Here is a 23,928-nt window from a genome sequence, read left to right on the forward strand (position 1 = left end):
TTAAGGCAGAGAGGCAAACAGCCACCTGCAGCTCAAGCCTATGGTTCTTAAAGGCTCACAGCACCTCCAGAGTCAGAAACGAAGCCAACATATGAAAGAACAAAGATGCCTGCTCAACTGGACCCTCACGCCCAGAGTCAGAGGTCTTTAAAACCATCCTTTGAAACAGATTCTAGCCTTTCTCCAGGAAAAAGACAAGAGAGCAAGAGCAGAAAAAAAAAAAGGAGACGTTTTATCCCTAAAATTGGACAACTGTGCCTCTCCTTACAAGGCAAAGTTTGAGGGATAAGAACAGTCTTATATACTCTGCTCTGTGTGACATCAGCACACAGAAAGAGCAGATGGTAAAATTCTTTGCAAATTCTGAACACTGCAAGGCGTAGAAAAGGATCTGACAACACACCCTCCTGAGTTAGAGCACCCGGGAAGAGTTCCCTGTGAGTGGTGTAAAAAGTTGAAGCTCCTCCTCATCCTCATCCCCCACCCCCAAACCCAGTGCATATGGCGAAGTGGAAAGATTTTATGAGCAGATGCTTTCTCTTGGGTCTCAAGGATTCTCAGAAAATGTGTGCTGTGATGTAACAATGTTAGACAGCCACATAAGTTCACTGGAAAACATCATCAAATCATTTGTTCACAGAATGCTGTAGGCTTTCACAGATAACTTGCTTCTCATCACAGTCTACCCCCAAATAGCATTCAGGTGCTAGAAGCACAAGCAGATTTTTCCTGGGCTTACACTTCGCCCCCAGCTAGTACCAATGAAACAAGTTCTCCCAATTTAAGCAAATTAAGGACAGGTTGGCCACAAGCATGGTTTTGCTTTCAGCAGTTTAAATGGCTAGGAGTGGTGGGTGAATTGGAGCAGCCCTCAGCACACGGAGTAGATGCTTTCTGGACTCAAAACTCCTTTGTGGGCCAGGCGCGGTGGCTCATGCCTGTAATCCCAACACTTTGGGAGGCTGAGGTGGCCAGATCACGAGGTCAGGAGTTCGAGACCAGCCCGGCCAACATAGTGAAACCCCCCCCCCATCTCTACTAAACATACAAAAAATTAACTGGGCACGGTGGCGGGCGTCTGTAATCCCAGTTACTTGGGAGGCTGAGGCAGGAGAATCGCTTGAACCCAGGAGGCAGAGATTGTAGTGAGCTGGGATTGCACCATTGCACTCCAGCCCAGGCAACAGTGCGAGACTCTATCTCAAAAAAAAAAAAAAAAACTTCTATGCAGTTCCATCTACGTGACATTTTCCCCATGTATAGTGATTTTAATTTAAGCAACACGAAATCATTCATTCTATTAGTTAATATCACTAATTTAAGTTCTATTTAATGTGAAGATCTTTTTTTGTACTTAATCGTACATTTTTGTTTGTTTCTGGTTATATAGAAGTATGATTGAATGTAGTGTAGACCTGGTTTATATTTAAATGTATTCAGGTACAATTTTTGTTTCTTTTTCTTTTTTTTTTTCTGGAGATAAAGTCTTGCTCTGTCACACAGGCTGGAGTGCAGTGGTGTGATCACAGCTCACTGCAGCCTCAACCTCCTGGGCTTGAGCAATCCTCCTGCCTCAGCCTCCTGAGTAGCTAGGAGGGAATACAAGTGTGAGTCATCACGCCCAGCTAAGTTTTCTTTATGTTTTGTAGAGACAGGGTCTCTCACTTTGTTGCCCAGCTCGTCTGGAACTTCTGAGCTCAAAGGATCCTCTCACCTCTGCCTCCCAAAGTGCTGGAATTAAAGGCATGAGCCACTTGCGCCCAGCACCATTTTCTTTAAAAGCATTTTGTATGTTTACTTAATGCTGAGAAATACTCAACAGCATAATGACTTTAAATCCTACTTAAAGAAAGTTTGCAACTAAATGGTTCTATGATGCAGCGCCTTTCCTTCCTCATGAAACTTTTTCTCTGTTCTCCCAGGACTTCCCCAGAAAATTCCCTTCCTACCCAACAGCACAGCTGCCTTTTCCTCCTGCACAGCCACTTCCTGAGTGTGCATTCATTCTCACAGTGAGATTTCACTGGCCATAGCATATATTTGACTGTCTACCACCTGTAATGCCAGCCCCAGAGCCCTTGCTGGGTTCTCTCTGCTGAGATTTCTTCAAGTCCTTGGGCAAATTTACAGGTAAGCCCACAGATAAGACCACATGGCTCAAACCCTTTCCTCTTATTGCCGACCACTCTCTATGGTAGGAATGGGTCTCTCCTTCCTGCTAAGCTATGAAAAGTGGTCTCCTGTTCCCCTGGCCTGCTCAAGAGTTACTTCTGTAAGTGACGACTGCCACTTTTCCTGGGCACCTCAGTTTTCCACTGGGCACTCCTGCAGCCTGTAAGCTGGTGGCCGCAAGGTGCTGAAGTTTAGCTATGCTCTGGGCATGAGGGGGTAACGTTTCTCCATCCCGGCTTCAGTTAGTACCTTTCCAGATGGTACCAAAGCATGTTACTTTTGCTCCAAAGTCTTAAGCTGTTTTGAAAGGGGAATGACCACTTCCATTTTTTTTTACCAACAATCCCTATTGACCAGCAGCCAGCCCGTACTTCCTCCTTGCCCATCCCCTACCCCTTGCCTGGTCCTTAGAGCATGAATAGCTTAAAAAAAAAAAAAATCCACACAATACTTGGAATCAGTCCTCCCTTCCAATTTCTGGTTGAGATCTCTGGGCCCTGTACCCCTTTCCCTAGGATGAACAGTTTCCTAGGAGGCTCCCCAGTGCCTCCTGAAAACAGACTTTCAGCAGGCCAGATATACCTAAAGCCCACTGAAAGAATATCTTAGGCTCAAATTGGAATCCCCCTTTCCCCAGTTACAGGTGTAAAGTGCTACAAGTTGGGAAGAAGGACCCTTTAAGAAGGGCTGGAGAGAGCAGGGAGGGCTGGTGTTTCCTGACTGCACAGCACTTTGCTTGGCATTCACGGACACATCCTTTCCCAACTCAAGATGACTATATTCTGAATCCACTGCAAATGAAAATGGTTGTTTAATAGTCCCTGATTTCTAACAGTTTATAATCTAACTCTTTAAGATGAGCAAACATGTAGTTTAAAACACACATTTTTAGTTCAAAATGTTGGTGGAAAGCGCGACAGTGACTAATAATGTGCTGTTTGCCATTGCTTCTCCTACTGGTGCTGGAGAAAGTAAACGGAACTGATGGTAGAAATGACAACATGTGCAAGGCCCCATCAATCAGCAACACTGAGGCATTTCACGCAGTCATCCCCAGAATCCAAACAGACTTCTATGATCCAATAAAGTTTGGGAAATTCATACACATCCATACAACAGAAACACTCCTTTTCATCATAAAAAAAGAAAATGAATGACAGAGTACTGAGTGCCTACTACTTGAGTTCCAAGAACTACATACACTAAAACACTATGCAATCATCTCAAAGTCATGTAGCTAATAAGTAGAGGACCTAAGATGTAAACCAAAACCTATCTGACCCCATAGCTTGTGTACATTCCAACATGGTACAGCATGGTACCCTAATCAATAACCTACTAAAATTAATAAAGCATGTCTTAGTTAAGTAGATTTTTCTTAACCCCAGTAACATTAATATTTTATTGACACCAGCCCAACTGAGATATGTCCACCATTAAATATGAAAATATTACTATTAAAAGAGACTAAACCATAGATGGAAGAGCCACAATAAAACCCATTCCGATGGCAAGGAGATGCATACTAACAAAATTTCAGTAACAGTGACACAAAAACCATCAGGGCAAATAAATATTGTGTGGTATTTTCTCTGGATACATCAAAGATAAAATGCAGATAATAGATAAAAGAATCAAGGGTACTCCTTGCCTAGTTAAGGTGTCAGGAAGTCAAGCCTGGGCTTTATTTAGAAAAATGGAAAATATAAAACGTGTCCCTCTGTGAAATACCAAAAAAGCTGATGAGATGGCTTTAGAATTGCTAAGCTGATGCATATATATCAGGAGGATCGGCTCTGAAGGCAAAGACACCTGAGTTTCAATCAGAGGATGACTGCTATGTACCTTTAATCAAGTTAAGTTCTGAGTTTAGGCAGCTACTCAGATGAATTCCCTTGACCACATCAGCTAATGGAATAATGAGACAATGCTCCCTCCCAGGGTAACTCTGGGTTTGCTGAAGCAAATACATCTTTGAAGAGTGCTTGCTGTCTCTTTTCACTGATGACAGATGAGGCCAGTCCTTTTTACAGGAAAGCCTGTGACCTCATAACTGATATGTTGGTTTGAGATGATGTGGCACTTTCTCTGATGTCACTGATGACAGATGAGGCCAGTCCTTTTTATGGGAAAGCCTGTGACCTCATAACTGATACATTGGTTTGAGATGATGTGGCACTTTCTCTGATGTCACTGAGACAGATGTCACTGCCTGCAGCAATGGGAGGTTGGATGACAGCCCCCACCCTACTTGTGTGAAGGGCTGGGTGGAGAAAAGGCAGCCAGCAGATGAAATGGAAAAGTTATTTTTAAACTACAGCTATAAAAAGTCAACCGCAGGACAGATCCAATGGTGCCTATGAAGCTCAGTATAAACTTCCTCTTTATTATTGTATTTTAAATCATCAGCGATCATGGCTAATTATGGTCTTAATGAATTCTTGGGCTTCCGGGAACAAAATCTTAATTTAGAGAAAGGAATACTCTTAGCATACGTTTATCTGGGCCAACAGATTTTTCACAATTTGTTAAATTGGAGTGTCCAACACTTGATTGAAAATGTGGATTTTGTCCTGTGGTGAGATGTAAAAATAAACTCAGTGGCTATCCTCATGCAGTTCCTTGCAAAAGAGCAGTGGAAAGCAGCTGCCAGCCTTGCCCAAAATAAACCATCACCCTGTATCTTGGGAGGCATATCAAAGGAAATTGGGCAAAACATTCAAAAGAATCCAAGAGTGGGAGACACAATCTTACAATAACTGGGAAATGCATCAACAGTCTCATGTTTTCTTTGTCTTTGGTTTAATTTTGCTTTTTGTGTGTGTTTCCTTATTTACAAAAGAAAGAATGAGAACAGTCATACAGTTATTGAATGTTGGACTTTGAACATTCAGGAACCTAATTTCCCACTGGAGTCAGAAACCAGGACCAGGAAAACAAAAGTGGTGGTTCCCAATTATTTGGTGTGTTGGGAGCTTCAACTTAGGCCTTCTCTGTAGACATTCTTTTTTTTTTTTTTTTTGAGACAGAGTTTCGCTCTTGTTGCCCAGGCTGGAGTGCAGTGGTGTGATCCCGGCTCACTGCAACCTCTGCCTCCCAGGTTCAAGCAATTCTCCTGCCTCAGTCTCCCGAGTAGCTGGGATTACAGGCATGTGCCACCACGCCTGGCTGATTTTTTTTGTATTTTTTGTAGAGATGGGGTTTCACCATGTTGGTCAGGCTGGTCTTGAACTCCTGACCTCAGGTGATCCACCCACCTCGGCCTCCCAAAGTGCTGGGATTACAGGCGTGAGCCACCGCGCCCAGCCAGACATACTTTCATCAAATCTTATAACACATCTTAGAAATGGAACTCTCCAGGAAGTGGTGTGTGCAGGTGCACATATGTGTGTGTGCACATATGTATGTGTGTAAACTATTCCCTGGGTAAATCAGCCTCCTTCAGAGATGAAGGAACTTTTTCACAGCCTTATGGAAGCACCTAGAGCAGTCATTTCCGAATTCCAAATCATGAACCATTTGTAGGTTTGTGAAATCAATTGGGTTGTGACTGGTATATGTTTTTAATGAAATGGAATCAAATAGAATACACAACATCAGAGGGCATTGTAAGCCGTAAAGAACTATCGATTTGTGAAGCATTCATATTAGTGAGATGTATGATGTATACGTACAAGTTCATGTGGTATGTCTGGTGTGCCATTTATACTGCATAAAATGTAAAATAATTGTACAATCAAAAAAGCATGAGTGTTACTTATCTAGTGCACACACTTAAAAAAAAGAAAAGAAAACTTGGCCAGGCACGGTAGCTCATGCCTGTAATCCCAGTACTTTGGGAGGCTGATGTGAGCAGATCACTTGAGGTCAGGAGTTCGAGACCAGCCTGGCCAACATGGCAAAACCCTGTCTCTACTAAAATACAAAAATTAGCCAGGTGTGGTGGTGTGTGCCTGTAATCCCAGCTACCTGGGAGTCTGAGGAACAAGAATTGCCTGAACCCGGAAGGCAGAGGTTGCAGTGGGCCAAGATCACACCACTGCACTCCAGCCTGGGTGACAGAGTGAGACTCCATCTCAAAAAAACAAAACTCTAGTGACGATCAGGTGGCCTCATGATAGAAGAGATGAGCATCCATGTCCTTCTGAGGCAAAATCCCCCTGAATCCCTTCCCACCCCACCTGAGTCACATCTAGAGTTAGTGCCTGGGAGGTTCTGAGGTGAGGAGGGGGTGTCCAACAGCTGAAATCTCTACCTCAAAGTCCTGGGATCGAGGGCAGGGAGGTGGTGGGATACAATGTTAATAATTGTAAGTTCTACACATTTCATAAGGATATTTAAGGAAAATCATGAACAATCTCAAAGACATTTAAATACTAAAGTGTGTCATACACAAAAGACAACCACATCAGCTCAAACTCCTAAACCTTGACTAAATACCTATACGTTTATGGCCTTTTACTTAAGTTCTGAAGGTTGTTCATGGGGCTCTGGCCTAAATGAAAAAAAAAAAGCGTATAATTTTCTCCTTTTTCTTCCTGTGTTAATTGTTACATTACAAGAGGCTTCTTCATTTTGTAGGAACCAGAGGGCATTTCTGAAATGCTCTATTACCTGCTGGCCCAGGAACAAAAACTGAGGCTGTGGAATTTTGAACTTTACACTAAATTACACTAAAATGCCTTTCTAATCTCTCTGGGGAACTTAGTTTAGTACCCAATAATCCTTTGAAGTTCGAAATATTTCCACATGAAAAGAAAGTTCATACTCTTCATGCAACCAGAAGTTAGAGATAATGGAGAAATGAAAAGTGACTTAAAACCAAGGTAAACGTGTACAGTAGAGTAACTTGGGTCATTTATCAGTCCTCAAATAGCTTCTTTGTGTGCAGCTGGGAGTGGGTTCAGCCAGTTATTGTCAGTCTAAGAGAGAAGAGATGAACCCACACACAGAAAACCGCAATAGTGTGTAGGGAACAAATACACAAAATTAGTGCAAACAGACACAGCTGTGTGGGCTAAACAACCAGACCAGGAGAGCCAGAAACCAGTCAAAACCCAGTAGACTTGGCTGGAAAGACCTTTAATAGGAATCATATAGAGATTTTCAAGAACAAGAAAAGTAGAGTTAGAGAGAAAGACTATAGCTAAGAGGGAGATCAAAGAGAAAGATTAAGGAATTCCTATTTCTGATATCAATAGAGGCAAGCATGTCCCTTACTTCTGTGAGGTCTGAGGAAAGTGTACAAATGAAGTCCACATGCCACACATCTTAAGGTTTCTCCAAACCAAGCAGCCCAACACCTGCTCCTTCCGGCTTCCTCTATGGCCAGGTTTGAACTAGAATTCTTGGACTTCCAGGGCTGCTTGCCAAAATGTGGTAGTATAAGCAGAATTACTCCAGGCCTCAGCCTGCTCCACACCGTTGGAGAGAGGCAGTCTCTTGGGTCTTCTTGTGTTCCTACACATTCTGCTGTGGATGCCAAGATGGAAAGGCTCTCACTGCTCTTTTATGATGGGCCACCTCTCAAGGTTGTTATGAAGCTGGTAACCTGGACAGATGAGGTAATGTCTCTCCCTGGGCAAGAAGCAGGCTTACTGATTGCTTGCTATAAAAGCAGTGGATTCTCCAAGCTCAGGCTTCCTTAGCTGTGACACAATCCCCACTGAGAGCACAGCATCCACCCAGATCTGTCCTGGCACCTGGGGGCAAGGAGAACTGATACATATATGCTGCTGCTCACACTGCCTGCTGAGCAATAGAATCCTTTGTCTCTGACCCAGGAATCTCATATCTTCTATAAATAAGGCTAAATTGAATCCCAGACCTGATATATTGTGAAGGATGTCATGCACACACCAGCCCTGGTTCAAACTCCACATGCAGCCCTCACAAAGAGCTGTCTCTGTCTACCCCATTGGCTTCAGGGGTGCCCACTGGTCACCAGGTTTGCCGTTCAGAGAACAGATTTGGGGTAGAAGTCCACATAGGCCCTGCAAATGAGCTAAGACCTTTGGACAGGGAATTTCAGGATCCTAGGTACCGGGGTAAGTTCTAGAGGGCTAGGGGGAGAGCTCCAGATGGACACATCTCCTTGGTCCTGCCAACTACACATCCCATGGAGGGGGACATGGCTAAAGGAGAGCCAGCACAGGGCCCTCTAAAACACTGAGTCCAAATCAAGGGCCCTGTGTCCGGGTCTAAAGTCGGCTCTTGCTGGGGCAAGCTCCTTGAAGGAGCAAGAGGCACAGCAGCAAGAGAAACCAAAGTAAGGACCAGATCAAAAATTAAGTGACCAAGTTCTCGTCCCCATTCTACCTCTAAATGTTTAGACGACTTTAACCCCACCAGGCCTCGGTTTCTCCTTCTGTAAAATAAGGTGATTAGCAGTTCAATACAATGATATCTAAGGTGTATCTCAAGTCTAAGCTCCTACGATTCTACAAATCCATGCCCAAGGAGAAAGGCTGTAGCTCACAGCCCCTAAAGAAGCCTGAGAACAAAATAAGTAATAAATGGAGCACACTGAGCCACAAATGCCTACAACTAATGGGCCGGGCAGGGTATGTGTATCACTCGTGCAGAAGAAAACTATACCAGTGGGAAAAAATGACAAGATTTCTCAGGGATGAGACCAGGGTGGGGCCATCCAGAGAGCTTGCAGCTTAGAGAGGTGCATTCACTTAGAAAAGCCGGAAGGATTTGCTAGCAGCCACACACGGGCACTGCTCAGACACCGGCAAGTGAAAATGTATTTCTTGATGGAGCACAGGAAGAAGGGCCCCCTGGGGAACCATCTCACTCCCATCTTACACATTTCCTGATAGCATGCAATTAGCGGATCACCTCAGCAAAGGAAGTGTGAAGGTGCTTTCACACCACTTCAGCTCTGCTCCCAGAGGCTCCCAGAGAAAAATTGAAGAAAGATGAAGAGGACTTCCTCATCTCCTCTCCCGGCCCTGTGCTCTTCCACTTTCCATAGCTCAGATAAAATACCTTTTCATCTAGAAATCAGTAATAGGCTAGATGGCTGCTGCTGAGTCCAGTACAAAAAAAAAAAAAAAAAAGAAAGAAAACGATACTCAGGATTGACTCACAATCCCAGCATAAATTTTCATCTGGGTAGATGGGAAAGTCTCCTGTGGGGTATTGTATAGGAGCAGAAAAAAGTAAAGAGGTATCATTTTCTTTCATTTGGTCAATGATGAAACAGCTACTCCCCTCCCTGCCATGCCATGCATACGAACAATGGCCCCCAAGGCTTCTCCACCCCCCATTTCTGGTGACCCAGGATTCTGTTCACTTATCGAAGTTGTTCTACTTCCATCCAGCTGCCTCTGAAGGATGATAAAATGAGAAGCATCAACAGGAACACACACACAGGTGTGCATTCCCCAGCCCAGGCCTGCACACCGCTCAAACACTGGTCACCTGCATGGGGTGATGTGAGTAAAGGGTCCCAACGTCTTCCCTTGCCCAGCACCCCAGTCACCAGCTCCCCATGCTGGCTCTAGGGCAGGGCATTGCCAATGCTTACATCAGTCATTTTGGTTACTGTGGTGTTCCCTGAGTACCACAGAGGCCCTTGGCAGAAAACAAAGAGAAAGGGGGAAGAGCAGTTAGAGGAACTCTAGGTCCATTCCCCCTGTTTGAGTGAAGCAGCCCTGCTTTTATCTATTTCCCTCTCAAGCCAAAATACATGAAAAGCTACTGGTTTTGTTTGTTTTGAGATGGAGTTTTCCTCTTGTTGCCCAGGCTAGAGTGCAATGGCGTGATCTCGGCTTACTGTAACCTCCGCCTCCCAGGTTCAAGTGATTCTCCCGCCTCAGCCTCCTGAGTAGCTGGGATTACAGGTACACACCACCACGCCCAGCTAATTTTGTATTTTTAGTACATACGGGGTTTCTCCATGTTGATCGGGCTGGTCTTGAACTCCCAACCTCAGGTGATTCACCAGCCACGGCCTCCCAAAATGCTGGGATTACAGGCGTGAGCCACCGCGCCAGGTCTTAAAAGCTACTGGTCTTAAATATCATGACCTTAGGAGGTCTCCGCTACAATTATCTGTGGGAAGATCACAGATGAATCCATTGCCAGCCATTACTACCATAAAAGTGTGTCCATGAGGAGAGGTGAGTCTTGAAGAGGGAGAAGAAATGGGAGAAGAAGACACACACAGCCACTGCGCTCCTGAGACTCGAGGGAAGGCACAGAGTACAGGGAAGGAGGCCAAGGGGAAGAGGAGCATCAGCAAACTTGTCCTGCTTTGTAAGTAAAATAAGCCAGACAAAGACAAATATGTATGGTATCACTTACATCTAAAGAAAAATTTAAGTCAAACTCACAGAAACAAGAGAATAGAAAGGTGGTCACCGGCTGCTGAGAGTGGGAGAACTGGTCAAAGAATACAAACTTTCAGTCATAAGGTACATACGTTCTGAGGATCTACTGTACAGCATGGTGACTGTAATTAAAAATGCCATATTATATACCAGAAATGTGCTAAGAGAGTAGCTCCTAAGCATTGGCCCCAAAAAGAAAAAGAAAAAAGAAGGTAATTACGTGGAGTGATGGATGCCTGATTGTGATAAACATTTCACAATATACACATACATCAAATCGTTACACTGTATACTGTAAAAATATGCAATTTTGTCAATTATACCTTAATAACGCTGACAACAAAACACAGAAACAAATAACTTTCCCCGCTTTAACAGGTGGCTAAGCTAGCCCTGGTCACATTCAGTAACAGCAGACTGTCAGGGAAGGCTCAGATCCCAATAGCATGAAGTAGATTATTATTATTATTATTTGAGACGGAGTCTCACTCTGTCACCCAGGCTGGAGTGCAATGGCACAATCTCGGCTCACTACAACCTCTGCCTCCTGGGTTCAAGCGATTCTCCTGCCTCAGCCTCTCGAGTAGCTGGGATTACAGGCGTCTGCCACCATGCCCAGATAATTTGTGTATTTTTAGTAGAGATGGGGTTTCACCATGCTGGTCAGGTGATCTCTGACCAACAGGTGACCCACCCGCCTCGGCCTCCCAAAGTGCTAGGATTACAGTCATGAGCCACTGCGCCTGATCAAGTAGATTATTTTTAATGGTGAGTCAAAGATCCTGTAGAAATGTATGGGAATATGTCCAGAGTTTTGTTATGTGGAAATAGTTCTTAACAAAGAAGTATGCACAATATAAATACGTACACGTAAGATATTCCAAAACATAAAGATACCTCTGAGTGAAAGGATTTTTTTTTCCTAAATTATTTTAAAAGGAGCACATATTATGTATACATCTTCCTTAAGTCTGAAACATATGATAAACAAGTAAAACTATATCAAACTAAATAAAGTTTCTGCACAACAACAACAACAAAAATTAACAAAATGAAAAGGCAGCCCACGGATTGGGAGAAAATGTTTGCAAACCATATAAACCATGAGGGGTTAATATTAAATATATATAAGGAACTCATACAACTCAAAAGCAAAAAAAAAAAAAAAAAAATTTTAAAAATGGGCAAAGAACCTGAATAGACACGTCTCTAAAGAAAACATAAAGATGGTCAACTGGTATATGAATAGGTGCTCGCTGACACTAGTCACCAGAGAAACGTAAATCAAAACCCTACATGATACCACTTCACATCTGTTAGTACGATCATTATAAAAAAGACAAGCCGTGAAAAGTGTTGGCAAGGGTGTGGAGAAAAGGGAACCCTTCCACACTGTTGGTGGGAATGTAAATTAGTAAAACCATTATGTAAAACAGTGTAGAGGTTCCTCAAAATACTAAAAATAGAACTAGCATATAACCCAGCAATCCCTCTGCTGGTATATACCCAAAGACAATGAAATCGGCATCTCATAGAGTTACGTGTGCACCCATGTTCCTTAATGATGAAGAGTCTTGTTTTAGAAAAATATTCTGCTAATAACTGGAGGAGAAATGATAGAATTCTATAAGGCTACTTTCAAACCCCTAATGTATTGATCTCTCTAGCCAATAAGTATACATTGTGGAGAACCAAATAACCAATTTTTATGTTCCTTCTGATGGAGGCATGTCATGGAACCTATGAAGAATTCTTACCAAAAACCGAAACCAAACAAAGTAGAGTGTGTAGTGGGCGAAGGACTGTGCTAACGGACACCACAAGGACATTACAGGTAAACTAAGACCACGAAAGACTCTATAGGACAACTGACTCGGCCTTTACTAAATAACAGCAAAGACATGCAAGAGAACTTACAGACAAAAAGATATGTAATGGACATATCAAACAGTTTGATCACATGGACCTTATTTGGATATCTGATTCAAACAAGCAAACAAAAATAAAAATGTGGAAGGAGGGAGGGAGGGAGGAAGGAAGGGAGGGAGGGAGGGACGAAGGAAAGGAAGGAAGGAAGGAAGGAAGGAAGGAAGGAAGGAAGGAGGCAGGGAGGGAGGGAGAAAGGAAGGAGAAGGGGAAAGGAAGGAAGGGAAGGAAGAAAGGAAGAAAAAAGAAAGAAGCAAAGAAAGAAAGAAAGAAAGAGAAAGAAAGAAAGAAAGAAAGAAAGAAGAAAGAAGAGAAGAAAAGGAAAGACGGAAGGGAGGGAGGGAGGGAGGGAGGAAGGAAGGAAGGAAGGAAGGAAGGAAGGAAGGAAGGAAGGAACAAGCACCACAGTCCATCTGCAGAGGAGAGGAGAGACTTCCCAGGCAAGGTAGTGTAGTCGGTCCTTCTCCCTCACACACCCCGACTTCACCCCAGCGCATCCCTGCTGTGCCTCTGCTGCCCCCATGTGGCCGAGGGGAGGCCTGACACTGAGCCTGTAGAGGACGAAACCTTAACACAAACTCCAAGGAGGTCTTTGCTCTTCCCTTTTTCTCCAATTCTTGGCCAGGATTTGTCCCACCCACCCATGAACATGGGGCTGCTGCGGGAGTAAGTGCCAGGATGGGTGCCGGGAACGCCTATCTGCTCAGGATGCTAAAAACATGGATGCAGATGCTGGCTGGGTGAGCAGGATCCAGAGAACCAGAGCCGCCTCAGGCAATCCCCCCAGCGGAGAGGAAGTGGAGATAAAAACAGAGGAAGCCCCAGGAGACTAAGGGCCAAAGGCAAGCAGTGAAACCAGCTCCCTTGCCTCATGAGATCAAGGTAATGCCACGCTAAGTTGGTGGCGCTTCCTCCCTTTGGGCAGTCTGTCTTACAGAGTACTTGCGGTGAACTGCCCCTGACTGCTATCTGAGCACACATTCCCAGAAATGCAGAGAAAATTCCAGGGGGATCCCACTGACGGTAGTTTTAGCTTATGTCTCTATTAGCTGGCTTTTTGAGCAACAAACCATGAAGAATCAGGAAATGTGAATTAAATTCATTTGTTATTATCAAATAACATGCAAAGAGATTTAAACTGATCCCTTAATATTTGCACAATTGTTATTGGGCATTAACGCTGACCCTTAATCTGATTACATTTTTGTTTACTCAGTAAGTCCATTTTTCTCTGCTTAATTTGTTGGATCTCCAACACTCAGGGTGACAGGACTCTCTGACTAAGAAATAATTGTCACAGCACAGGTACGTATCATGTGTGCACATGAACACATATATTCTGGATGAAACTCCCCAAAAGCCAGTTTCTTAACCCTGAACTTTCACCCCTTTCTCTTGCATATGACCCAGGCATAAACCTCCACATACTCCTCCCATATCGAGGCTCCAGAGCCAGACCGCCTGGGTTCAAATGCAGCTTTAGCACTTACTGTGTGACCTTGGACAAATCACCTAAACTTTCCGAGTTTCAGTTACCTCCCTATATAGTGAGGATGATAGTAATGGCACCTCATAGGGCTAAATGAGTTCACAGCTGTGAAGTGCTTAAAATAGCACTTGGCACAGCAAGTGCTAGAGGAATTTATCAACTTGGTACTGTTATAACTTTTGTAAAATGGGTTTGAAATGCAATTAACTAATAAACTAGCTAATTTGAAAGAACTAATTTAAAAAACAATGATTTTCAGCCGGGCGCAGCGCCTCAGACCTGTAATCCCAGCATTTTGGGAGGCCAAGTGGGGGGCGGATCATGAGGTCAGGAGATTGAGACCATCCTGGCCAACATGGTGAAACCCCATCTCTACTAAAAAAAAAATACAAAAATTAGCCGGGCGTGGTGGCGCATGCCTGTAGTCCCAGCTGCTCAGGAGGCTGAGGCAGGAGAATCACTTGAACCCAGGAGGCAGAGCTTGCAGTGAGCCGATATGGTGCCACTGCACTCCAGCCTGGGCGACAGAGCAAGACTCCGTCTCAAAAAAAAAAAAAGAAAGAAAAAAATACCAATGATTTTCTCTTTTTTTAAACTAATAAGTATTATTTGCTACTAAAATTAGATTATATTGAAGTGGCCAGTGCCTCCTTGTTCACCTCTAAATTGTGATGTCATTTTCAGGAGAATCAGGCTTGTTGATCTTATTCTCCTCCAAGCCTCTTTTTTAACCCTCTAGTCATAGTCCTTGTCATGATCAGCTTCTTCTTCAATCCTATATCATTTAGGAAAAGTAAAGCATATGCAGGTATGTGTACATGTATGTGCATATGAGTGTGTACATATGTGTATTGTGGATGTGAACATGACAGCATGTGTGCATATGTGTTTGTATGTGTGCAAGAGTAGCATGTGTGCATGCGTGTGTGCATATGTGTGTGTGTAGCAGGAGCGGGTGGGTGGAGTTTGGCCATGCTGAGCATCTCAGCACAACTGCACTTTCACTGTGACCTCCTCCACTTTTCTGCCATCCCTGGTTCTGGATTCTATCCTCTTCCTTCCCCACCTTCCACTGGCAGCGCAATCAGCTCTCAGTCCAGTGACACTTACCTATTAGTGTTCTCTAGAACCTCTACCTTCTTCCGAAGCTCCAAGTTCTCAGTTGAACAAGACTCCACTCTACAAAGGAAGGAGAAAGAAGAAAATTATTATCCATAGAGCAAACACTAAGCTAGGAGTTAGGGTGGAGGTAGGTGGGGATGAGGAAAAGGAGGGTTGGGGAGATCTGCCACTCCATGGAAGTGTGGGAAAGTATGGAAAGAAGGATGAAGACACTTAAGAAAAAAAAAAAAAATAGGCTGGGCACGGTGGCTCACGCCTGTAATCTCAGCACTTTGGGAGGCTGAAGCGGGCGGATCACAAGGTCAGGAGATAGAGACCATCCTGGCCCACATGGTGAAACCCTGTCTCTACTAAAAATACAAAAATTAGCTGGGCGTGGTGGCACGTGCCTGTAATCCCAGCTACTTGGGAGGCTGAGGCAGGAGAATCACTTGAACCCAGGAGTCGGACATTGCAGTGAGCCAAGATCACCACTGCACTCCAGCCTGGTGACAGAGCAAGATCTGTCTCAAAAAAAGAAAAATAGAAGGAGCTGAGGCCGGGCGTAGTGGCTCATGTCTATAATCCCAGTACTTTTGGAGGCTGAGGCAGGCAGATCACTTGAGGTCAAGAGCTCAAGACTAGCCTGGCCAACATGGTGAAACCCCATCTCTACTAAAAATGCAAAAATTAGGTGGGCATGGTGGTGTGTGCCTGTAATCCGAGCTACTTGGGAGGCTGAGACAGAAGAATCACTTGAACCTGGGAGGCAGAGATAGCAGTGAGCTAAGATCATGCCACAGTACCCCAGCCTGCGCCACAGAGCGAGACTCTGTCTCCAAAAAAAAAAAAAAAAAAAAAAGAGGGAGCTGAGTGACGAGTGCCTGAATAATGAAAGATGAATAGGGACAGGACAAAATATGACCCTCTTTTAGGGTGTTACAACCCTCTTTCCTCTCACCTCCTCCCTAGAGTTCTCAATACCCATCATACTTCTCCCTCTATACTACAGTAATCTGGATACTCCCGGCTACACTCTTACCAGGACTGATAAGAAGTGAAGAGACTTAAACAAACAGGACGAGAGCCCAGGACTAGGAATCCCAGTGCTGGGGCATGCACGCCCAAAAGAGACAGTAAAGAGATTTTCATAGAAACATCTTGACCCTGAATGCCCGTAGAAAATGGTGGGACAGCATGGGACTACAGTCTTCCCACGGTATTCAGGGGGGATTAGTTCCAGAACTCCCCACAGATACCAAAATCTCCAGATGCTCGAGTTCCTGATAAGAAATGGTGTAGTATTTGTATATAACCTTTACATATCCTCCAGTATATGTTAATCATCTCTAGGTTACTCATGACACCAAACACAATGTAAATACTCTGTAAATATGTGTTATCTTGTATTTACAGTTGTATTATTTTTTATTGTTATAGTTTTTTTTTTTATTGAGTTGTTTGGTTTTGGTTTTTTGAGACAGAGTCTCATTCTATCATCAAGGCTAGAGTGCAGTGGCACAATCACAGCTCACTGCAGCCTCAACTTCCTGGGCTCAAGTGATTCTCCCCTCTCAGCCTCCTGAGTAGCTGGGACCACAGATGTGCACCACCATGCCTGGCTAATTTTTTTTTATTTTTTAGGGGGTCTGGCTACGTTGCCCAGGCTGACCTTGAACTCCTCAGCTCCAGCAATCCTCTCACCTTGGCCTCCCAAAGCACTGGGATTACAAGAGTGAGCCATGACACCCAGCCTATTGAGGTTTTTTTCTGAATATTTTAGACCCACGGTTGGTTGAATCTGAGGACGCTGAATCCCCAGATATGGAGAGCCGACTATACTGAATGCTGCATTACCAGTACTTAAGTCAGGTGATAAAAGCACTAAACTTTCAATAGTAACTTTGAGAAACAGCCAGGAACCACCAGCCACTCCTTTCCCCAGATCCACATGAAGTTCATTTCTGGGTCTGGGGCCTCATGCCCATCTTAAAAATATCTTGGTTTGTTAGCTAAAGAACTAACTTCTACGGCTAAGACAAAACTGTATTTAATTCATCTTTTTCTAACAGCCCGCCTGATATTACAGACTTTTCAAAAGAACAAAGATTGTCTTCAAGTGTTTTTGCAAAAAAAAAAAAACATGAATTGTAGTGGCTGGAAAATAAAGGCCGCCAACCTGACATCTTTCTTTCCCTGTGTGCCCTCTCTAGAGCATGAGGGAGTGTGGCCAATGGGGGCTGATTAAGTAGCACTGCTCCTTTTGGCTAAAACAGGGCTTCTCCTGCTAGAAGTTCCAGGAATGTGCAGGAATGTTAATATTTGTATGTGTTTGAAAGGAAGTCTCTGAGGACTCCGGGGTCCTTGGCTGGCAGTGGTATGATTCAAACGCCTACTAAGGTACTTCTTTCCTGCTTTATTATAGACGTCTCCTCCAAATAACCACTAGGTGGCAGGCAAACGACAGCTGATAAACCACCGGGTTTCCAAGGTGGCCAGAAAGAGGAATTGAACTGCTTCTCCCCGATTCTCCGCACACCCACATTTCTCTGTGCATACTGCCCGATGAACACAACAGTTTGCCAGCAGGCTTACTTTTTCTCCAGGCTGTCCATGTATTCTTTCTTCTTTCTCCTACTTTCCTGGGCAGAAATCTGAGAGAGAGGGGTGGGAGGAGAATGATTAATTTCCAGCTCTGTAAGTAAACCAGTTAAGACGGGAGGTGGTTAGCGTAGAAGTCACCAAAGCCCTGCTCACTTCTGCAAGCTGCTTGCCATTTGTTTAAGCTGCTGGTTCATCAACTAGTCTGTCCTCCCGGGTTTCCAGCTGCCAAACTCACACCTACTTTCCTACAAACCAGGCCACCAGTAAAATGGACACTGAGTGGCCAGGAGCGGTGGCTCACGCCTGTAATCCCAACACTTTGGGAGGCTGAGGTGGGCGGATCACTTGAGGTCAGGAGTTCGAGACCAGCCTGGCCAACATGGTGAAACACCGTCTCCATTAAAAATACAAAAAAATGGCCGGGCGCAGTGGCTCACGCCTGTAATCCCAGCACTTTGGGAGGCCAAGGCGGGTAGATCACCTGAGGTCAGGAGTTCGAGACCAGCCTGGGCAACATGGTAAAACCCAGTCTCTACTAAAAATACAAAAATTAGCTGGGTGCGGTGGTGTGTGCTTGTAATCCTAGCTACTTGGGAGGCTGAGGCAAGAGAATCGCTTGAGCCCGGGAGGCAGAGGTTGCAGTGAGCTGAGATTGTGCCATTGCACTCCAGCCTAGGTGACAGAGAGAGACTCCATCTCAAAACAAAAAACAAAAACCAAAAAAATTAGCCGGGCATGGTGGCGCACATCTGTGGTTCCAGCTGCTCGGGAGGCTGGGGTAGGAGAATCACTTGAACCTGGGAGGCAGAGGTTGCAGTGAGCCGAGATCATGCCACTACACTCCAGCCTGGTGACAGAGTAAGACTCTATATCAAAAAAAAGAAAAAGAAAAAGAAAAGAAAAAAATGGACACTGAGTGAAGAGCCAGGCCAGACCATGTGGCTCACAAACCATCAGTGTGGTCTCAGATAAATGAGTTTAACTCCTGGACCTCTGCTGGCTGAACTACATCTACAAAATAAGACAGCTGGCTTGGTCATACATCAACTTGCTGCTGGTTCCGCACATGGATAGAGTGACACTAAGCTCTTGTCTTCCTTCCCTCTTTGCCCCCTCCCTCCTGGTAGGCCTGTGCCTCATCCATCCTCCTGGTTTTCATCAGGCCTGCTCAGCACTGAGGGGCCCAGGGGTAGGAGACTACTGAGTCCAAATATAGACCAGCAAACTGCAGAAGTTTTGTAATCACAAAACCCTACCAAGAAAAAAAAATTAACCAAGCATTCGCAATGTATTTGTACCTTATATATATATAATACATATATATGCTGTATTTTATATAGATACATATAGTACATATATATGTCCACTAGAGGAAACTACTGTATATATCATACACCCAAAATTTAAAAGGCTGAGTTTAAAAAAAAAAAAAAAAAAAAAACTAGATGGAAATTCTAATAGCTTCCTCCCACCCCTGAATATATCATCGTGGGCACCAAGGAGGTAGATACTGATTTGGGAGTCTGCTGGCCTCAAGAGGGATGGGATGGGCTGGAGGAAGAGAGGGGCACGTGGTGAGGGTGCTTCTCCCAGGGCTTAGGGAAGGGAAGGGCTGGGCCTTGGTCTCCACCATGGGATCGGGTAGTGCTGGCCATTGGGAAGGCAGGGAAGGGAATGCTGACTCGATTCTGCTCGTGTCTCTGCTCTAGAAGTGCCTAGGTTTGAAGGGCTCACCTTATTCTTGATCTTCCTCCGAATTTTCTTCAGGGCCTTCTCCTCTGATTTTGACAGGGGCAATTTGGTGGGGATGGGATAGCCCTCAGCGATCAGGGTCCTCTTCTCCTCCTCTGTCAGGACCAGAGGGCCTGATCCCTGCAGTTTCTGTGCAGACCAAGGAGCAGAAAAGGGTCAAAGAAAAAGAACTGGGACCACTGAAGAATCACCTCCCGATGGGGTGATGAGAATCTGTTACAATGTCTTACAGAAGGCTCTGACACAAGGATGCCCCATCTGCTTTGGGTGATAGATGGGTATTTTGAAGGGCATGGGAAGATGGGGAAGACACCCCCATGTGAGTGTTATAACCTAGGGATTATAATTCAAGGGAAAGAATACAGAAGCCTCCACCCATTATTTCCCGGGAAGCACCCCACTTGCTAAAACATGAAAAGAAAAAGCAGAGGAGTCATTTCCCACATCCCTAGAGATTTCCTGGCCTTGGAGTGATGAAGGATTCATTCGCAGCCCTGCTTTGTGCAAGAGTTTTGTTGTTCTCCTTCTGAAAATGCAATTTTATAAGGTGCTCTCTACACACCAGGAGTCACTTCTCTCCTCCACTTTTAGCTAAGGGTGCAGAGCACCCAGGGACACACCTGCAGACTCTTTCCACAGAAGCCTCTGGCTTCAGCAGTCTCAGAACGTCCATCAGCAATGAAGACAAGAATAGCAGCCCATTTCATGGAACCCACAGTAGAATGGCATGTTTATAATTAATCAAACAGAGTCCCTATTGCATTTTAGCTCCATACTAAATGCCATGAAGGACTCAAAACAAACCCTATCTCTCAAGTAGCTTGTGATCAAGACTGTGAGACTGAATTGATACCCATGAAAGGATAAGAGTAATTAAATGCTAAACTGTAATCTTAGGTGATATGGTTTGGCTCTGTGTCCCCACCCAAATCTCATTTTATAGCTCCCATAATTCCCACATGTTGTGGGAGGGACCCAGTGGGAGATGACTGAATTATGGAGTGAGTCTTTCCTGTGCTGCTCTTGTGAGAGTGAATGAATCTCACAAGATCTGATGGTTTTAAAAAACAGGAGTTGCACTGCACAAGCTCTCTCTTTGCCTGCTGCCATCCATGTAAGACATGACTTGCTCCTCCTTGCCTTCCACCAAGATTGTGAGGCTTCCCTAGCCACATGGAACTGTAAGTCCAATTAAACCTCTTTCTCTTGCAAATTGCCCAATCTCGGGTATGTCTTTATCAGCAGCGTGAAAATGGACTAATACATTAGCTAAAGGTGTACTAAAAATTTGAAGTAAGAGAACACTGCTATGAGTTGTGTGATCAGGAAACATTTAGGGCAGGAGATGAGATTTGAATTGGGCCTCCTGAAAGAAAGGGGATGATTTACATAAGAGAGAGGAGTGCATTCTAAGCAAAAGGCAGTATTTTGAAAAGTCACTGAAGAAGCCATTCTGCCTAGTGTGGGTAAGGAGTTCTTGAAGCAGCGGAAGGCTGGATACCTGATAATGGGTAAAAGTGTCAGGGCTTGGTGCCAACAGGTAATAGGGAAACACAACATAGTTGTTAGGCAAGCATCTGACATGGGGAAGAGTTCCTCCATAAACATGTAGAATGGACAGATCATAGTAGTACACACAGGTATATAGGATACAAGCTATTCTAGTAATCCAAGGAGTGAAGTCAGGTTCAAGTTGAAAAGGTGAAGAAAGAGTGGAAGGGTGAATTCCCTTGTCCTCAGTAACAGTGAAATATAAGAATGTGGTTACAGATCCAGAACTTTCAGGGACAGAATCAACACAAATTTTCAAAGTTATGTTAATTAATGGACGGATGGTACTTACAGAATTTTAAAACATCTCATTTCATTTAAATTTTCTAGTTGTGATATTGTAAATTCAAAATAGCTGATTATAATTTTTATAATTTCATAGAAATCAATTCACTCCTAGAACAATAAGAAGTTAATGATTTATTCTTCTTTATTATGGTGTCCTCATGTATGTGAGGGATGAACGAGGGGTCTTGATGTCTGATCTGAGTTTCTGGGTTAAGAGTCATATGACACACAGAAAAGGCTTAAACTGTTTTTGACCTTTAAGCATCAAAGAAATTAATCTCAGAGTAATTTTTAAGTTCACCAAAAATTGCTTATTTAAAATATAAAAGGTATTTCCTACGACATAGGTCACAAGGACCATTAAATTAATGCAAATATTTATGATAGAACTTTGAGGAGAAAAACCCCAAATTTTTATTCCTCATGCCTATAGCTCTGTAAAATAAACATATGAATGAAAACTGGAAGTGTGCATGTGAAAAGGAAGAGAATTGTGGTAGTAAAAGGTGAGATGTGTGGGCAGTTCTTAGAAAGTGTTCTTTCGGGTTGACATCACTCTGCTTTCGCCATTAAACAGAAACTTCTTGACAAAAGGAAAAACCAAACAGCCTTGAGTGGTCCTGCTCTGGATACAGCCCCATGGGAATGAATGGAGAGGGTTCCCTCTGGTCCAGGAATGCCCGCTGCATACTTACATGAGGAGCCGTGAGGAGAGGGGAGCTGGAGAGGGCGGAGGGGGCCCGGGGTGCAGCTCTGGAGGGGCTGTGGGTCTGAGGCAGGCCGAAGGGGTGCAGGCGTGGGTTGGGACTCAGGCTGCCCTCTGAGTCACTGCCGTGACTACTCGGGGGGGTGGGCGGCAAATGCAGGTGGTCCACTGGGGCTGCAAAAAAGGAAGCACATCTCATCCATCCCAGAGCCACAAATGAGGACACAACTGATTTGTGGCAGAGCGAACTAAAGTGCGAGGGGCCTCCATGAGCTGACCTGGACAGATCTCCAAGGTGCAGAGGGTGGATACGGGAGTCCTCCTTTTGTATGAAAAAGGAGAGAAAGAGGATATAGACCCATATTTGCTTATATTGGCAAAAAGAAACACTGGAAGTGTATACAAGAAACCAATAAACGTGTGACCAGGGACCAGGCAAGGTGGCTCATGGCTGTAATCTCAGCATTTTGAGAGGCTGAGGTGGGCAGATCACCTGAGGTCAGGAGTTTGTGACCAGCCTGACCAACATGGCGAAACCCTTTCTCTACTAAAAATACAAAATTAGCCTGGTGTGGTGGCACATGCCTATAATCCCAGCTACTCAGGAGGCTGAGGCAGGAGAATCACTTGAACCCGAGAGGCAGAGATTGCAGTGAGCCGAGATCACGCTAAAATACAAAAAAAATTAGCTGGGTGTGGTGGCGCACGCCTGTAGTCCCAGCTACTTGGGAGGCTGAGGCAGGAGAATTGCTTGAACCCAGGAGGCGGAGGTTGCAGTGAGCCAAGATCACACCACTGCCCTCCAGCCTGGGTGACAGAGCGAGAATCCATCTCAAAAAGCCAGAGTGGCTGCTTTGAGAAAAGCCAGTTTGTTTCTGGAGCAATGTGCGTGGTCATGCCCGTAGGCAAGACGCCAGGCATTCTTCATTCAGAAAACATGAAATCCATCTTCAGATACGGGAGTGAGCACAGGAAAAATAAGTGAGAGTGCAGTGGGGGGACTTTCTCCTCCAAAGTCTCCTTCACCCTTCCTCAGGGAGGCACAACACCCTCTCTGCCAGGGCCTATGGAGCCTTGGTTAGCATCCATCAGGCATCTCCAGGGCAGCAGAGATGGGCTTCTGAAGGAGGAATCCAACCAGGCTTCAACGTGAATGAAAGCACTCTTGGGTCTCACTGTTCTTTCTAAACAGTGCACATTTCTGTTGTACCAGCCACTGCTACTGAGCCAAGGGAGGTAACTGCAGGTAAACACTTAACTCCTGGAGCCCCCAGGACAATGGAGTCCTCTGTATGGCAGCCCATGGTGGGCATGGCCCACACAGCTGGTTCTGCTCGGCCAGAGAACTAACTGCTGAAGGCCATGGGAAGCCTCAGCACATCACCTCCTCATCCCTTCTTCCAATGGAGACCACCCAACATGCTATGGATGGGAAGGGCCCTCCTGAGACACAACAACTGACCCAAAAAAGATGACCTTACCCATAGCTGCCTGATATGGTTTGGCTGTGTCCCCACCCAAATCTCATCTTGAATTGTAGCTCCCATAATTCCCACGTGTGGTGGGAGGGACCCAGTGGGAGATCACTGAATCATGGTTTCCCCCATACAGTTTCCCCCATACTGTTCCTGTGGTAGTGAATAAGCCTCATGAAATCTGATGGTTTTATAAGGGAAACCCCTTTTTGCTTGGTTCTCCTTTTCTCTCTTGCCTGCCGCCTTGTAAAATGTGCCTTTCGCTTTCCGCCATGATTGTGAGGCCTCCCTATCCATGTGGAACTGTGAGTCCATTAAACCTCTTTTTCTTCATAAATTGCCCAGTCTCGGGTACTTTATCAGCAGCATGAAAACAGACTAATACACTGCCCTCAGAGAGGATGAGCAGCAATTGGCATCTCTCTCCTGCAGGAATACCTGAATAGCTGAGCCCACAACAGGCAATGCCCCCTCAGCCAACCCTGGTCCCCCCGGCCCTGGCATACTTTTTTTTTTCTCTCT

The 23,928-nt window shown here is 44.7% G+C and overlaps 1 protein-coding gene across 1 annotated transcript in view; it reads right to left on the reverse strand.

Moving 5' to 3' along the window:
• The window catches only part of CREB3L2 (cAMP responsive element binding protein 3 like 2), a 128,728-nt gene that overhangs the window by 11,548 nt on the left and 93,252 nt on the right, over positions 1-23,928 (reverse strand). Inside the window, exons 5-8 of the mRNA XM_003261390.3 lie at positions 21,921-22,105; positions 19,369-19,515; positions 17,626-17,684; positions 15,040-15,108 (exon numbers count right to left, since the gene is read on the reverse strand). Coding sequence (XP_003261438.2) covers positions 15,040-15,108; positions 17,626-17,684; positions 19,369-19,515; positions 21,921-22,105 — 460 coding nt within the window. The remainder of the gene's footprint in view (positions 1-15,039; positions 15,109-17,625; positions 17,685-19,368; positions 19,516-21,920; positions 22,106-23,928) is intronic.

Source organism: Nomascus leucogenys, chromosome 13, assembly GCF_006542625.1.
Source record: "Nomascus leucogenys isolate Asia chromosome 13, Asia_NLE_v1, whole genome shotgun sequence".
Lineage (NCBI taxonomy): Eukaryota > Metazoa > Chordata > Mammalia > Primates > Hylobatidae > Nomascus > Nomascus leucogenys.